This window comes from Puma concolor, unplaced genomic scaffold (genome assembly GCF_028749965.1).
Source record: "Puma concolor isolate L17-30 unplaced genomic scaffold, mPumCon1.1.hap2 unalloc_scaffold_5, whole genome shotgun sequence".
Lineage (NCBI taxonomy): Eukaryota > Metazoa > Chordata > Mammalia > Carnivora > Felidae > Puma > Puma concolor.
The window spans coordinates 521,862-536,683 of NW_028240258.1; the positions used below are offsets into that span (position 1 = coordinate 521,862).

Genomic DNA, 14,822 nt, shown 5'->3' on the forward strand with positions numbered 1-14,822 from the left:
TGAGACTCCTATGATACAAATGTTATTACAGTAGAAAGAGCCAGGGAGTTCCCAAAGTCTATTTTCATGTATCATAATTCTTCTTTCTCTCTTTTGCTTAGTTGGTATTTTCCATTAATTTTTCTTCTAGGTTACTAATTTATTTATCTCCTTCTCTCCACCTGATGTTTACCACATCAAGCCTGTTTCCAATGTAGTTTATTGTATTTTCAATTTCTAATGGATTGTTTTTAACTATTTTATCTGTGTGGTAAGGGTTTCCCTGACATCTTCTATTATTTTCTAAACTCCAGTAAGTATCCTTATGATCCTTCTTTTAAATTCTCCATCAGGCAGATTACGTATATCTGTTTCACTTAGATCTGTGACCATGGCCTTATCTTGTACTTTCATGTGTGATAAAGTCTTACTTCTTTGCATTGTCTAGGTCTCTGCTTCTCTATCTGTGTTAGAGAAACCAGTTGTTTGTCCTGTTCCTGAGAGTAATGGCCTTATGAAGAACAGGTCATGTAGTGTCCCGGAGTAATCTCGTGTGTGTGCTGATTTAACTCTGCTGCTGGGTTGTGGCTGTTCCATCTTTCAGGCCAGTAGTCCGCACAGCTGTCCTTCCCTGCTCTGGGCAGTGTTTGGTCCTTTGACAGAATGTGGTGAGTTTTAACTAGGTGTACTCTGGTCTGCTAGTGAAATAAGACCTGATGCGCCTTCAACTAGAACGAAGGCCCTGAAGAGTTCTTTCTGGTCAGGACATGGCATGGGCAGGACTTTGTGCTGGTCTTCTGGGGAAGGGGCCTGCACATTCTGTGACTGAGGCTAGCATACTGGAAAGGGCAGTTCCACCACAACGCAAGGTGTGGGACCTGGTGTATCATTCATTTAGCAGCTAGTTCAACTCTGCGCTTCTTCCCTCATACAGCTGTGTGTTTATGCTGCAGGGATAGGGAGGGAAATGTTTCCAGCCAGTTACTTTGTTTCCAGAGAGGAATCTACATGAATGTTGTTACTTCACAGTGATTCCATCCAAGAAGAGTGAATAATCCCCACTGTGTGCCCTAGGCATGCCTCAGATCGCACTAACTGCCTATACTAGTAGTAGGGCAGTGCCCTCAGGGCTCTATCGCAGCCCAGTATTCTGACCTATGAAACCCCAAGCTCCAAGCCCCACCGGTTGTAAGAACTCATGAAGATCAGCCTTTCTTTTTTTCCTACCAATGGCTTTGAGGAACCATTCTGCTTTTGAAATCCCCTATGTGCTCCTCTCCCCCTCTCCCTCCCTCGCTCCCCCTCTCCCTCCCTCCCTCCCTCGCTCCCTCCCTCCCTCCCTCCCTCCCTCCCTCCCTCCCTCCCTCCCTAACTCTTCTCCCTCTCTCTCTCTCTCTCTCTCTCTCTCTCTCTCTCTCTCTCTCTCTCTCTCTCTCATTCTTCTCTGTGACCAGGGATCCTTCCCCTCTGTAGCATCCACAATTCATTTCGTCCAAACCACATCTCTACACTTCCTACCTTCCTCGATGTGGCTTCCTCTCTCTCTAGGTGTGGAGTTTGTTCTGTCAGTCATCCAGCTGTTTTCTGGGATATTTAGGATGATAGGATAGTTATACAGTTGTGTTTGTGGGATGTAACTAGCCTAGGGTTTTCCTACACTGATGCCATCTTCTAACATTTTTGTCTTTTTAAAAAGAGTTTATTTATTTTGAGAGAGAGAGAGGCAGAGTAGTGGGGGGGGGGGAGTGAGAGAGAGAGAGAGAGAGAGAGAGAGAGAGAGAATCCCAAGCAGGCTCTGCACCGTCAGCCTGGAGCCCAACGTGCAGCTCGATCTCATGAACCCAAGCGTCAGATGCTTAACTAGCTGACCACCCAGGCGTCCCTATATTTTTGTCTTTTAATCGTTACACTAGAATTGTGTTCGTAACCGTCGTGTTATATGCCACAGTTTTTGCACTTCAGTACAAACTTACTTTTAGCTGTGTTTTTATATTACTTTTAGTCCCCTTAGTGAATAGTGAATGTCCTTATATCTCTGCTTAAAGAACTCTTTTTAGCATTTCTCCTAAGGCAAATCTAGTGGTGAATTCTCTCACCTTTGTGTTACTGGGAAAGTTCTTATCTTTCCATTTCTGAAGACTAAATGTTCCAGATAGAATGTTCTTGATTCTGCTGTTTATGCTCTTTATTGGATATTGGTTTTATTCGTTGAACTATTTAGTTCCAGAATTTGTTTGGTTCTTTTTTTTTTTTTTTTTTTTAAATTTTTTTTTTTTCAACGTTTATTTTTGCGACAGAGAGAGACAGAGCATGAACGGGGGAGGGGCAGAGAGAGAGGGAGACACAGAATCGGAAACAGGCTCCAGGCTCTGAGCCATCAGCCCAGAGCCCGACGCGGGGCTCGAACTCACGGACCGCGAGATCGTGACCTGGCTGAAGTCGGACGCTTAACCGACTGCGCCACCCAGGCGCCCCTGTTTGGTTCTTTTTTATGACAACTATCTCTTCACTAAATTTTCATTTTTGTTATAAGGTTTTTGATTTGTTGCAATGTCCTTGGGGGTTTTGGTAGCCTATTGACTTTGTTAACAAAGTGATTTTTGAATTCTTCTTGGTTAAACCCACGTGTCTCTTCTATGCCTTTAAGTTGGCTACAACAGTTTATTGTGCTCTTCTGGTTTGTCATGGGTCCTTATTTTTCATGTTCCTAGAAGTTTTGCATTGTTTTATTGCCATTGGAAATAGCAGCCACCCCTTCTACTGTTTACTAACTGTATTCAGTAGGGAGACACCTTCTTTGAGCCCTGCTAGAATTTCTGAAGTTTCCTTAGACCTTATGCATACACCTTCTCCATTCTTGTTGCTCTCTCCTAAGGCAGCCTTCTTTTTTTTCTTAATAGGAAATTTATTGCCAAATTGGTTTCCTTAAAACACCCTGTGCTCAAACCAACAGGTGCCCTCCTCAATACCCATCACCTACCCTCCCATCCCTCCCAGCCCCCATCAACCCTCAGTTTGAGACTATATTCTGTTGTTTTGGAAGGCAGAGTTCTAACTCTATCTGTCAAGGCCATCTGATCCAATGTATCATTCAGGGCCCTTGTTTCTTTATTGATCCTGTGTCTAGATGATCTATCCATTGTTGCAAGTGGAGTATTAAAGTCCCCTGCAGTTACCACATTCTTATCACTAAGATCGCTTATGTTTGTGATTCATTGTTTTATATCTTTGATGGCTCTGGTATTCGGCACATAGACATTTATAACTGTTAGCTCTTCCTGATGGATACACGTTGTAATTATTATATAATGCTCTTCTTCATCTCTTGTTACAAGCCATTAATTTAAAGTCTAGTTTGTCTGATATAAGTACGGCAACTCCAGCTTTCTTTTGACTTCCTGTAGCATGATAGACAGTTCTCCATACCCTCACTTTCAGTCTGAGGGTGTCCTCAGGCCTAAAATGAGCCTTTTGTAGACAGCAAATAGATGTTTGTTTGTTTGTTTGTTTGTTTGTTTGTTTGTTTTAATCCATTCTGATACTCTATGTCTTTTGGTCAGAGCATTTAGTCCTTTTACATTCAGTGTTATTATGGAAAGATAATGGGTTTGGAGTCATTGTGATGTCTGTAGGTTTCATGCCTGTAGTGCTGTCTCTGGTACTTTGTGGTCCTTGCAACATTTCTCTCACAGAATCCCTCCTAGGCTCTCTTGTAGGGCTGGTTTAGTGGTGATGAACTCCTTCAGCTTTTGTTTGTTTGGGAAGTCTTTTATGTCTCCTTCTATTCTGAATGACAGGCTTGCTGGATAAAGGATTCGCGGGGGCATATTTTTTTCTGTTCATTACATTGAAGATTTCCTGTCATTCCTTTCTGGCCTGCCAAGTTTCAGTAGATAAGTGTGCCACCAGTGTTATGGGTCTCCCCTTGTAAGTCACAGCCTGTGTAACCCTAGCTGATTTCAGAATTTTCTCTTTATACTCGTATTTTGCCAGTTTCATTATGATATGTCGTGCAGAAGATTGATTCAAGTCACGTCTGAAGGGAGTTCTCTGTGCCTCTTGGATTTCAATGCCTTTTTTCTTCCCCAGATCAGGGAAGTTCTCAGCTATGATTTGCTCACGTACACCTTCAGCCCCTTTTCTCTCTGTTCGTCCTCTGGAATTCCTATTGTACGGGTATTGTTCTGTTTGATTGCGTCACTGAGTTGTCTAATTCTCCCCTCACACTCCTGGATTTTTTTCTCTCTCTTTTTCACAGTTTCCTCTTTTTCCGTAATTTTATCCTCTAATTCACCTCTTCTCTCCTCTGCCCCTTCAATCCATGCTATGGCCGCCTCCATTTTATTTTACACCTCATTTATCGCGTTTTTAGCTCCTCATGACTATTTCTTAGTCCCTTGATCTCTGTAGCAGTAGATTCTCTGCTATCCTCTACGCTTTTTTCAAGCCCCGTGATTAATGTTATGACTATTATTCTAAATTCACTGTCCGATATATTGCTTAAATCGTTTTTGATCAGTTTGTTAGCTGTCACTCCTTCCTGGAATTTCTTTTGAGGAGAGTTCTTCCATTTTGTCATTTTGGGCAGTCCCTGCGGTGGCTCCCAACTGCCGTGCACTTCCCCTGTGCTGTCGGGAGTAACTTGTATTGGTGGGCGGGGCCACAGTCAGACCCGCTGTCTATCCCCAGCTCACTTCTGGGGCCACAGTCAGACTGGTGTGTACCTTCTCTTCCCCTCTCCCAGGGGCAGGACTCACTGTGGAGTGGGGTGCCCCTGTCTGGGCTACTTGCACATTGCCAGGCTTCAGTGGGAGCTGGCGTATTAACTGGGGTGGATCCACGAGGTGCACAGGGGCAGGCGGGGCAGGCTTAGCGCACTTTGCTGTCAGTGGTTCCCTGTGGGACGGGCCCTGCAGCACCAGAAGAGAGGCAGGCCAGTCAGAGAGATGGATCCACAGAAGCACAACATTGGGCATTTGTGGGTGCAAGCAAGTGCGGTGATGGAAACTGGTTCCCTTTGGAATTTCGGCTGGGGGATGGGAGAGGGACATGGTGCGTGCCAGTGCCTTTGTTCCCCACTGAGCTGAGCCCTGTCTTCCTGGACTCAGCAACTCTCCTTCCTGGTGCCCTCTCGCCCTCCCCGCTCTCTGAGAGCAGAGCTGTTGACTTTTAACATTCCAGATGTTAAGTCCTCCTGGCTGTCAGAATGCACACAGTCCAGCCCCTCCACTTTTGCAAACCAGACTCAGGGGCTATGCCTTGCCAGGCAGGCTGCCCTCCGCTGCCCGGGCTCCCTCCCACCAGTCCGTGTAGCGCACACCGCCTCTCCACCCTTCCTACCTTCTTCCTTGGGCCTCTTGTCCATGCTTGGATCCAGAGAGTCCATTCTGCTAGTCTTCTGGCGGTTTTGTGGGTTATTTAGGCCGATGTGGGTGGAATCTAAGTGATCAGCAGGATGGAGGTGAGCCGAGTGTCCTCCTACGCTGCCATCTTCCCTATTCCTCCTAAGGCTGACTTCTTAAGATTATATGCCTTTTCTTGATCCTACCACCAACCAGACTTGGGGCTAAAAAAACTTCTTTTTTGTTTTCCTAAAGGCACGATGCTAAATTCCACTTAGTGGTTTCGTTCATTGAAGTCTGTAGAATCAGAGCTCCATTCTGCACATACTCAATTGTTGTCTGCAACGTAAGGTGCTCTTACCAGGAGCACACACAAGAAGCCGGCCACTAGGTGGTGGGTGGGTGTGGGTGAGGTATGCAGAGGCTTGGTGGTTCCTTTGGGCCAGTTGACGATTTGTGGGTGAATCATCACCCATGAGCATTGTTTCTTGATAGAGTCTACGGTGTGGTCAATAGAATCCACATCACTTTAATACCTTCAGTGTTCTGTCATCCTGCCAACGTTTTTCCAAACAGCTCACCAAACACCTCATGAATCAGTACTCTGGATCGGATGAAAGAGAATTGAGGCTCTTTGGCAGTACCCCACAAAGTTGGGGAAACTGAGTGTATACTCCCATGGTTTCATTCTTTTCTTGGTCTTAGACTGAGCTCGTTGGGGGAGAAGGGGTATAATCTGTTCCTCTTACCCTCTCTAATATATCCAAACTTGTATTTCATTTGTTTAAGTATGTGGTAGAACTTTTTCTCTCGCCGTCCATAAGAGTTTCTTTCCCGTGATCACTTCTCTAAGACAGTGCTTTTCAGGGTCCTGAACTTTAGCTAAAGCAGTTCACAGGACACGGTCTATAGCCAGGTCTGAGGTCTGTCTGCATATTGCCTGACACCTGGTTAATTAAGACCCTCCTGGGTCCCTTGATATATGGTGCTGGATCCAATGTCTCTTACAGAAGCACTTTTGTGTATGGATAGATGCCAGTTTTTTTTGCGAATGAGGGAAGAGAACAAAACCAAAAGATGACTTATTCAGCCATGATATTGATGTCAGTCCTAACCATTTTTAAATGTACAATTCTGTAGCATTAAGTACATTTAAAATGTTGAACAACAGTAACCACTATGCATTCACAGAGTTATTTCATCATTCCAAACAAAGCCTATGTACCCATTCAAAATAATTCTACAAACTGATAAAAAGTAAAAAAAAAAAATACATATATATATGTGTGTGTGTGTTTGTGTGTGTGTGTGTGTGCGTATATATATATATATATATATATATATATATATATATATATATATATATATATATATATATATATATAATAATTTGAAGTTACCCTTGATATAGATACCCGATGACCATTCACAAGGGAACATTTATAAAGACTATGAAGTTCACTTATTCTGGAATCTTTTACACTAGGTGAGTGGCTGATAGTCCAAACTATGTCTCTTCCCACCTTGGGTAAGTCAAACCGAGAACCAGTATTAGTACTGTTTTGTCAGATTCTTTTGTGGCCAAAGAGTGTAAGACTAGAGTGCAGTGGAAAGATTAATGAATGGGTGTTTGTGTTGGTCTACTAAAAAAGGTTGGATCAAAATATCCTATTACTAGGTGGCAGAGAATTCGATTATAGTTAATCTGACAGAGCATGGAGGAAAGATATTCTGATAATATCAGCAAGCCAAAGAGGTTATGTAATTGTGGCAGTATATAACAGATAAAAGAACCTGATACGATTCCCAAAGGATTAAAAACTTGGTTGTAGGCTTTCCGGAGAGTATGGGCATATATACGACATATAGAAAGAAAAATCAAGTTTCTACCTAACTATATAATTAGTACAAGGTAGTATAGTTGTTTCTTGCTCAAAGTCATGTTGTAGCTTACCAACATCTGTTAAAATTGGAAGCGGAAAACATACATATTTTAGATTTTGTTAAGAGGAAGCGAGAGTTTTACCATTTATTAATTATACAAAGAAGAGGAAGATGGTGGTGTCTTTCTTTCGTTTGGATTCTGAGGAAAGAGACAGTTTAAGTGGCATTTTATTCTCTCTTTGACCTGGTCAGGGAAGAAATGAAGCTCACTATTTGGAGCAATGCATTGCTTTACTGAAAGTAAGTTAAGGTAAATTGTTGAAAATATGACAATAATTGTCCAAGTATAGAAACATGTCTATCACTGACTGGAGAATACTGTTGACTCGCTGTAACCTTTATTTAAACCTTGCAAATTCATCTTTCTGGAGAACACTCATTTACAGAACTCTCTAATATCTACCTCTATCATCTAAACATAAAGAAGATCAATAGGTCATTGTTAAGGGACATTAATATTAATGGTTTAAGATAGTAGCCAAACATTTCTAGTAGATTTAAAGCAAAATCAGTTGTTTTACAATCTGACCCTTTTTTACTCTTTGTGAATCATTGGGATCAGTATTTCAATCCATCTTTCTTAAGGCTTAATGATTCACTTCATTTAGCAAATATTTATTGTAGTAAGTAGTATTCTATGGAATGAGTATGTACATGGTAACAGAAGGCACAAAAGTGCTTATGAATCTCATATTTCGTACTGCCTTTGCTGTCATAATTTTTCATCACTACCTGTAAAAAAATCAAGGTTTTTCTACAGTATTGTAAGAACAGGTAAATTTTCTTCCATCAGACTATAAACAAAAGTAGCCTATTTAACTTTCTTGCACGTCTCTCAAGTTCTTGTGAACAACTGAAATAATTAGTGTTTCTACACCTCATAAGATTGGCAACAACATTAAACGAACTAACTTCAAGGAAGCACTAATGTAATACTTGGCACTGTGTTAATGTTTATTATACTAACTCCTCTGCAGCTACAAAGGAGAGTGGGCCTGAAGGCATTTAAATAATTCACAGAATTGTTAAGGTTAGTAAAAAAGAAAACAACAACAACAACAACAACAACAAAAACCAAACAAACACAAACGAGTTAGGTGAAAAAAGGTAGTCAAAAATATTTTTTTACAAATTTATTTAGATTCCAGTTAGTTAATATAATGTATAGTATTAGTCTGGTGTACCTCATAGTAATTGAAATATGTTTGATAAGTAAATGTCCGTAGTGGACATATGTCTAGTGAAGATTTGTTTAAATGTATTAACTTTCATTAATTTAGAGGATTTAGCAACACAATGTAGCAATATAAAAGGTGAAAGTACCAGTTACCAAACGCCATTCACAGATGTGCAAGGGGGAATGGAATAACTCAGAACATGAGCTAAGCCTTACAGCAAAATAGGATGAAGAAGAGAAATTCATTTTCTTTTTTTTTTTTTTTTTTTAATTTTTTTCAACATTTATTTATTTTTGGGACAGAGAGAGACAGAGCATGAACGGGGGAGGGGCAGAGAGAGAGGGAGACACAGAATCGGAAACAGGCTCCAGGCTCCGAGCCATCAGCCCAGAGCCCGACGCGGGGCTCGAACTCACGGACCGCGAGATCGTGACCTGGCTGAAGTCGGACGCTTAACCGACTGCGCCACCCAGGCGCCCCGAGAAATTCATTTTCATCTATGCATCTACACCAAAATTTATAACGTTCACTTTATGCATTCTACATAGAGGTTAATTTCAATAAAAGTACCAGGACTTACAGCATAAAAAACAAACAAACAAACAAAAAAAAACTAATCAGAAAAAATAATTCCTTCCGTAAGAACGTTATAGCTTTAATAAAGCTGGTTAATGGTTATTTTTCCCTACATCGTCAATGATAGCTTCTGACAGCTTTTATACATTGCTTTAAAAGCCGTGGATGGAACGGCTTGACGACCTGCCTCCCAAGGAAAGGATATACAAGATTGATACATTTATGCTCCACATTCAGATTATTTAAATAACTGCATACATTTGAGGGCTAAGTGATCTACTGCAATCTGCTAAAAAAAAAAAAAAAATGTGTTTTTCCACGCAGTGTTAATTGATCTTGTATTTCTCTACAATATCTTTCTCCGGACATGGCTCTAGCTCCTCTTCTCTTTCACCTGGCAGCGCAGAGGGTACTTGTGCTATGCAAGCGTAAATCATAATCAGAAGTTTGGACTCCGTCATTTCCGGTGGAGACATCTTGAGGTGTCGCATCGCGAGACGGCGAGGCTGTGGGGGACGTCAACCGTCGTTTCTGAGTACTTTCTCCGGTTTCAGAGAGGCAAGTACTTTGCACCAAACAACCAGAAAATGTGTAAATTATTACTGGTTTCTTATGCCTTGATCGTAAGGGTGCCGTGTTGCTGTTTTTAGTTCTAGCAGTCAGGAGGCTTCTAGCGTCGACTTTGTAACGGGAATTATGTGTGAATATATGTTGCCTAGTGCTACCATTGCGTCTCTCTCTTCACCTAAACTTCTCTCATGTTTTGCCGTGATTTCGGAGGGATATCCAAAATATCCATGATTTTTTAAAATCCCTGTTTATTTGTGCCTAAGTCATTATGTAGCGTAATTTGCCTTGCTTTTTATTTTCTTTTGCAGGCTTTGCCCTTCATTTTCTTACATACCCCTTTTTTACTTTCTTCTTACCTCTACTTTCTTCTTACCTTTAATCCTTCATTAAACTTAACTCTTTCCCCCCATGTGTGTGTTTTTATTTATTTTATCATTTAGCACCTTGGGCATCAGACTTGCTAGATTTTCTGGACCTTTATAGTGAATGTTCCATGAGAGTGCAGAGCTTTGTCTCTTGTTTGCTGTATATTACAAACGTCTGTATAGCCAACCGTGATGTAAAGTGGTACAGAGTAAGCAAATGTATTATATTCTGGCTTTTCTGACTTTCTGTACTTCACTTCTTGTCTGATTGATTTCTCTCTCTTAGCTGTTTCTGTGGTTTCTGTTTGTGTTTGTGTCTCCCCGCCCCCCACCCCCCCCCCCCCCCCAGGTAAGCTCTGTGTTGCAGGAGGTTGTGAAATATTCTGATATAGGTGCCTTGTACGTTTTTGTTTTTTGTTTTTTTTCTTTTGCAGTTGGTATTTACATTTTGTTCTCTTTCTGTCTCTATCTTTTTCATTTTTTTCCCCTCTGTTTCCCAGTTTTCTCTTGTTTTCTAATCTCTTGTGTTTCCTTCCCATGTTTGCCCTTACATATTCCAAAAACACTTCTACAGTCATTTTGTCATTTGCCACTATGCTGTACTGAAACTCACTTCTTATTTCAGCAGTCTCACTTTTTCCCTTTGTGCTTGGTTATTTTCCTCTTTTTCTTTTGACGATTATTCATTTTTTCATTCTCTTCGTTTTCACAGTATTTCATCTCCTCATCTGGTCATTAGTGTTTTGACTATTTCTCAAGAGATTATAACTACCTGCTGATGGTCTCCCTGCATCTGCTTCCATGTTGTGTTAAGGAAAAAAATGATTAAAATATAGGAACAAGGGTCAGGAATATTACTAAATGCTCTTCGTGTTTACCTCCTTTTGCTTCTTTTTCCTGTCACCAAAACATTCTTAAGTCTTCTACTAGATAAAATTATAAACCTGAATTTTCTCGGATCTCATAGGACTTCATGTGAAAATGCCTCAGCAAGACTCATCATCCTCTTCAGCTGCTGCTGCTGCCTCTCAGAAACCAGAGCAACTTAAAAACGTAAAGTTGATAGTTTTCTCTGTGGCTGCAGACCGTCACAACAACGACTTGACTAAAGCCCCAACAACTCTGTCTAGTTTTGCCAGTAACATGCTTGGCACTGGCTCTGTCAAGAAGTTGGTAATCAAAAACTTTAAAGGTAACTTAATGATAATTTTTTTAAGACCTCAGTTTTATCTTTTTTCATACCCTGTTGCTGCTTTTCTTTACTTTAAATTCAGAGAGATACAGTTAACATTTTTCGAGGTAGTTAATTTTTAGAAGATTGGGAACATTGATTTTACAGTCTGAAGACCTGAATCCTGGGCCCCAGTTTAACCATGGAGTAACTCGAGACCTTTGGAAAATTACTCCACTCTTCAGTACTTTGTTTCTCTCTAAAATACATTTATGCCCTCCCTTACTGTTTGAAATACTCTAGGTTGCCACACCGTTGTAGAATACATTGTCTTCCATCTTTTTAGTGAGTGGATCTATAAAATTACTGAGAAAAGTTCTTATGTAGGGAGTCAAAAGGCAACAATTTAAATTTTCAATAAGTTACAGAACAGGTGGTAAAAAATTGTGCATTTGGACATAAACAGTGAAACCATAATAAGATCCTTTATTAGGAGTAGATTTTAAATTTTGAAAAAATATTAATATAAAAATTAAAAACTCATGATAATCATTGTTTTTTCATACAATTTTTATAGAATTAGTGTAATTTTTCATATAATATTTTCATATAGAATTCATAAAACAGAATCCTTGCATGGTATTTTGGCATTTTATGAACCAATGTTTTCGATATCTTGTCAAGATTCTCATTTTTTAGTTTACAGGTTTTAAAGGGCATATTCCAACCATGTTGCCATCTTTAGTTGTCAAGAAAAAATTAAGTTTTTTAAAATTTTAATTAATATTATTTAAAAACTTTTGTATTCAGTTATTTTCTGCTCAAAAAATAGTTTTCTAAGTAAATATCAAACAATCCAAAATTTATGAATAAGACGTCAAATTTTCTAGAACTTTCAAAAGTAAATGTTTGTAACATTTTGCCCCTTGGTGTTTTGCTTTTTACCTTTTCTCCTTATCCAGAACCTAGTGCATGCTAGATTTATTATGCAGAAGTTTGACTTTAGATTGTTGAAGTTTCAAAAAGCAATCTTATTTTAGTGGCTAAGTAAGATTTCAAATAGCATGAATTATTTGAATTCATGTTATACTCATGCATTGTTGCATAGATTGAAAATTTTACTTTTTCCAATCTTTTTTGGTATATTTCAGCATTAGGGTGAGTTTAAGGAACTGAAATGCTTTGGTGTATGCATATTTTTTTCATTGTTTTAGTCAATATTACTAATTTGATCTGGGTTCTCATACTCAGGGCAGAGCTGTATCAAATATCTCTTAAAGTTATTGAAATAATTTTGACTGTTTTTTTAAGTTTATTTATTTTAAGACAGAGAGCACAAGCAGGGAAGGGGCAGAAAGAGAGGGAGAGGGAGAATCCCAAGCAGACTTCCCACTATCAGCACAGAACCTGACACGGGACTGGAATTCATGAACCATGAAATCATGACCTGGGCCAAAATCAAGAGTTGGAAGCGTAACCAACCGACCCACCCAGTTGCCTCTACAAATTTAATATTCCTACATAAAGGATACACAAAATTTGCTGATCTGTTTCATGTATTAAAATACTACAAATAAACTTAGAAAATATTCTGTTTTAGTGGGATGGAATATTGAAATAGTTCTGTAGATCGTCATCATCCGATATCTGACTTTCAGGTTTTTTTGCTAACGTTTTTATGTAAACTAGATTTGAAGCAACACTCATATTCCTTTTTCCGTGACATGATTAATAATGCTTTTCAGATTTTTAAAATAACTCATTTATTTCAGGGTAAAGTTTGTATTAAATTCTGCATAGAAGAAGGAACGGTTACCTTCTTGGATAATAGTAAATTTTTTTGAGAGTGAGAGAGTGAATGTGGTACAAAGAAAAATAAACTTAATATGTATGTGTGTGTATATATATATATATATACACACACACACACACGTAATTATAATTGTATAATATATATTCTATATAACATAACTTTGCGTATATTATATATAAGCCCTAATATATAATATGTTAATATATATCATATATAATGATTAATGGAATCATATTAATCATATTAATTATATTATATTAAATGTAAGGTAAATTTAGTTATATATAATTATTAATGGATATTAATAATTAATATATAATATATATTATATATAATATAACTTTACATATATTATATGTCAACTTACATAGTTTCCCTTCTGAAGGGCCCACATCTTGGTTATGATTGTTTTCTACCTCAGTTAATTTGTGCTTAATTTTGTATCATTTTTCTTCTTATCTTAGATTCCCTTTATCTTTGCCAACTTCTTAAGTATAACCTTATCATTTATTTGCAAGATTATTTTTGTTTAGTAATTAAAACATAGAAGTTTCTTGTTTTTTGTTGAGACTTTCTTTTACTAATTTTGTGCTGATATTTTTACTGAGGAGAAATTCACAAAGAATGAATTGGACGTTAACTTTTAAAGCATACAGTTGTACACTTAGCACTTGACGGTATTATGTAACTACTGCCTCAGTTTAATTGTGAAATACTTTAATAGGTAGAAAATGAAAACCTGTGTTCACAAGCATTATGATTTCTCTGCCCCACTCCTTTTCCTTTCATTTCTGTCTTCTGTCTACAAGGCAGTCAGCTCTCTGATTTCTGTCTTTATAGATTTTCCTCTTCTGGATGTTTCATTCTATAATCTTTTTTGCGCCTGGCTGAGTTCAGTTAGCATAGTGTTTATGGAGTTCATTCAGGTTGTAGTATGTGTGAATGCTTCATTTTTATGGCTTAAGTAAAATCCTATCATATGGATGTACATAGTGCCGTGAACATTTATATACACTATTTTCTATGAATACCTGTTTTTAATTCTTTTGGATATACACTAGGAAGGGAATTGTGGGGTCATATGGTAATTTTATGGTTAATGGAAGAACTGCTAAATTTTCCACATTCTCCATACAATTTTATGTTCCTACCAGAGAAGTAGAAGGGTTCTGGTTTTTCCACGTCCTCTAAAAAACTTGTTATATCCTTCCTATTAAGTATAAAGTCGTATGTCATGATTTTGACTCGTATTAATCTATTACTATGTTGGGCAGCCTTTCATGGGTTACTTGGCCACTTGTATATGTTCTTGAAAAAATCTATTCAAATCCGTTGCCTAGTTATTAATTGGTTGATACTCTTTTTTGTGGATGAACTGCAACAGTTTTTTACTCTGGATGCTTCCTGCTTACCAGTTATTAGAAAATATTTTATTGTATCCCGGTGGTTGTGTTTTGCTTTCTTTATTTCTTACCTTTGATCCACAAAAATTTTACATTTTAACTGAATGAACCCCAATAAATTATCTTCTGTCACTTATGTTTTGGTGTCATGTGTGAATTTAGTGCAAGGTCCAAGGTCATGAAGATTTATCCCTTTGTTTCCTACTAAAAGTTTTATAGATTTTGCTTTCATATTTACATTTATGTCTTCGATCCATTTTGAATTATGTTTTCATGATGACACTGACTTCATTCTTTCATATGTGGGTATCTTGTCGTAGTACCGTTTGCTGAAGTGACTATTCTTAACCCACTGAATGGCCTCAACAAGCTTTGTTTAAAATAAATTCATTATATTATAAATGTATGAGGATATGTTACATATTATAGTATTTTGACATTGTCTCCCAAACAGTTATTCTATAAGCTTTCATTTATTTAT

General features: G+C 38.4%; 1 protein-coding gene across 3 annotated transcripts in view; it reads left to right on the plus strand.

Moving 5' to 3' along the window:
- The first annotated feature begins 9,459 nt into the window (after window positions 1-9,459).
- The window catches only part of LOC147571160 (cullin-4B-like), a 138,846-nt gene continuing 133,483 nt past the window's right edge, over window positions 9,460-14,822 (plus strand). For 2 of the 3 annotated variants that reach the window (XM_086696562.1, XM_086696563.1), the window contains exon 1: window positions 10,926-11,146. In XM_086696562.1, the coding sequence (XP_086552688.1) occupies window positions 10,936-11,146 (211 nt within the window). In that variant the 5' untranslated portion in view covers window positions 10,926-10,935. Of the gene's footprint in view, window positions 9,578-10,925; window positions 11,147-14,822 lie in introns of those variants that run through there. The other variant, XM_086696565.1, reaches the window with a different exon arrangement.